Genomic DNA, 2,430 nt, shown 5'->3' with positions numbered 1-2,430 from the left:
ACCTTGGTGTCTTCCGGGGTGACTTCCGTTGGAGTGCTGAGGGTTTGGGTGTATTCCTCGTGACGGCTAAGGAGATCGATTGTGTGTTTTTAGCAGGTACTGTAGGGCCTTTGGGTGTGTTTTTGGCGGTCAATCGAGGGTCTTTGGGTGTGGTTTTGGTGGTTAATCGAGGACTTTTGGGTGTGTTTTGGCAGCTAATCGGGGGCTTTTGGGAGTGTTTTTGGCGATTAATCGGGGGCTTATGGGAGTGTTTTTGGCGATTAATCGCGGGCTTTTGGGTGTGTTTTTGGCAGCTACTCGAGGGCTTTTCGGTGTGTTTTTGGCGATCAATCGAGGGTTTTTGGGTGTGTTCTTGGCGATTAATCGAGGACTTTTGGGGGCGTTCTTGGCGGTTAATCGAGGGCTTTCGGGTGTGCTTTTGGCCCCTAACAAGGGACTCGTGTGTGTGTCCTTTGCCCCCCGTGCCTGACCCTCCCTCGGCCCCCGCAATAGCCTCGGCGAGTGTCGCGTCCCGTCGTGAACGCCCTGGGCATTCAGATAGTTCTTGTGCTCTAGCGTGCTTGGCTGCCCCCCATTCCGTGTCTGTTGCGCTCCCCCGTCTGATACATCACCCTGCCGTGTGGCCATACCCCCCAAACGTGTGTCGTCACTGACGTCCCCTGTACATGTACCTACCCCCTCCCCTTCTCCTCTCTCGCTTGTCTTACTGCTTCCGTCAGTACCACCGGTACTCGGTCCCTCGGGTTCACCCGCACCGCTTTCCGTTACACTTAGTCGCTTACCCGACGGTGGGCTGGCCGGAGCCATCGGAACACCGTCATACATTGATACGCTCCCTTCTCCATCGCTACTCTCCTCCACAACCATCGTCTCGCTGTGGCTCGTGTGTACTACATGAGTATGTGAACCCCCATCTCTCGATATATCAGGCATGGAAGAACTTTGCCCCGCGCTCGCCTCTGTCTCTTCTAAGTGTCGACTACTCTCCATCACCGGGCTGGTACTTGCATACCCAATCTCTACCGTACTATCTCGTACTACCGCCTCCATGGTACTCTCCGCAACAGCCGCCGTCACACTCTCCACACTGTCCACACCCACCCCGCCCCACACGGGCACTGCTACTCGCTCGATATGCATGCTTGCACTGACACCCACACTACTGGAGGCCCCCAAGAATGTAATATCTACCTCTCTCTCTGTATCCAACACCGGTCGCGCACCCAAGACATTGGTGTTTTCCTCCATTGCCCCGAGTGTATACAGCACATCAGCTTCGTGTTCGCTGTCCCGTCCACCCTCACGCTCGTGCTCGGGATCGTGCTCAGTATCATCCGTGCTCCGATGGGCATGGCTACCGCCACCATTAGCCCCGTGCTGGTTGCCATGGTTACCCCCACTCGCTCGCCCCACCGACCCATAGTCGGAACCCTCGCCTACACTCCTGCGGTGGGCCTGTGTGTGTGAAGTGGGGTGTCTGTACGTTGTTGTACCGGCGTATGCGTGTGCGCTGGTGGGTGTCTGTGTATACCCGCCACTCCGTTCGACAGGCGTGTTTGAGCTTGAGTTCGCCGTAGAGTGCATCACATACACATTGGTTCCCCTAGGTGTCAGCTTGACTGCCTTCCTACTGTTCTCCGCCCCACTCTGACTATCGGGGTCCACTCTGTCCCTGTGTCCCTCGGCATAAAGTCCCGGACTGTACCCACCCATATGCGGCAGTGGCGAGCCACCGTTGCTATAATGACTACCGCCGTTATGCCCACCCACACCACCTATACCCTGACCTCTACCCACCGCCGGTACACCGGTGTGTCTCTGCCCATCTGCATGATTGTGGGTCTGTATGTGTGTAGGGGGGCCGGGACTTATACTGTGGGTGCGCTGTGCATAGTGTGTGCTCCTGTGAACTGGCGCAGGGTGTTGGAACACAGACGGAGAGGCACGTGGGGTGTGTCGCGCGAAGGTGTTAGAAGTTCGGTACATGGACGGGTTAGGCTCTCGCGCGTTGCCGGGTGACATACCAATACGTTTCTTCACGCTGCCAACCTGAGATCGGGTAAGTGGATTGGCAGAGAGATGGGTGGTTGGAAATACTATTCACTGACGCAAGCTGGTTGAGACAAGATAATTGACCAATCTATTCGCTTGGTATATAATATAAAGAGTACTATAGATATGGATATAAGGGAATACAGCGACGACATTTCTGTGCGAGAGAGACTTCGTCTCACTCCTGCGAACTAAACTAGTTGTGTGCGGCTCATACACCTGTGTCAATGATAAGAATTACTATTGCTCGTGGGTACCAGACCATTATAACTATAAACAGTTGCATACAAACAAAGCCGTCTGCGTCGAATCATTAGCCCGCAATTGATACATATATATATATAATCAATATATATATATATATGTATGCATATGTAT

General features: G+C 54.0%; 1 protein-coding gene across 1 annotated transcript in view; it reads right to left on the bottom strand.

The window, feature by feature from the left end:
• Window positions 1–2,022, bottom strand: part of SARC_05412 (hypothetical protein) — a gene marked incomplete at both ends in the record, with an annotated part of 3,091 nt that extends 1,069 nt beyond the window's left edge. The window contains 2 exons of the mRNA XM_014300720.1: window positions 1–271; window positions 298–2,022. The exon at window positions 1–271 is cut by the window's left edge and continues 67 nt beyond it. Coding sequence (XP_014156195.1) covers window positions 1–271; window positions 298–2,022 — 1,996 coding nt within the window. The remainder of the gene's footprint in view (window positions 272–297) is intronic.
• Window positions 2,023–2,430: the final 408 nt, after the last annotated feature.

This window comes from Sphaeroforma arctica (genome assembly GCF_001186125.1).
Source record: "Sphaeroforma arctica JP610 unplaced genomic scaffold supercont1.343, whole genome shotgun sequence".
NCBI classification, from domain to species: Eukaryota; class Ichthyosporea; order Ichthyophonida; genus Sphaeroforma; species Sphaeroforma arctica.
Note: the sequence above shows the minus strand (reverse complement) of the source record. Positions and strands in the feature narration are given on the sequence as shown.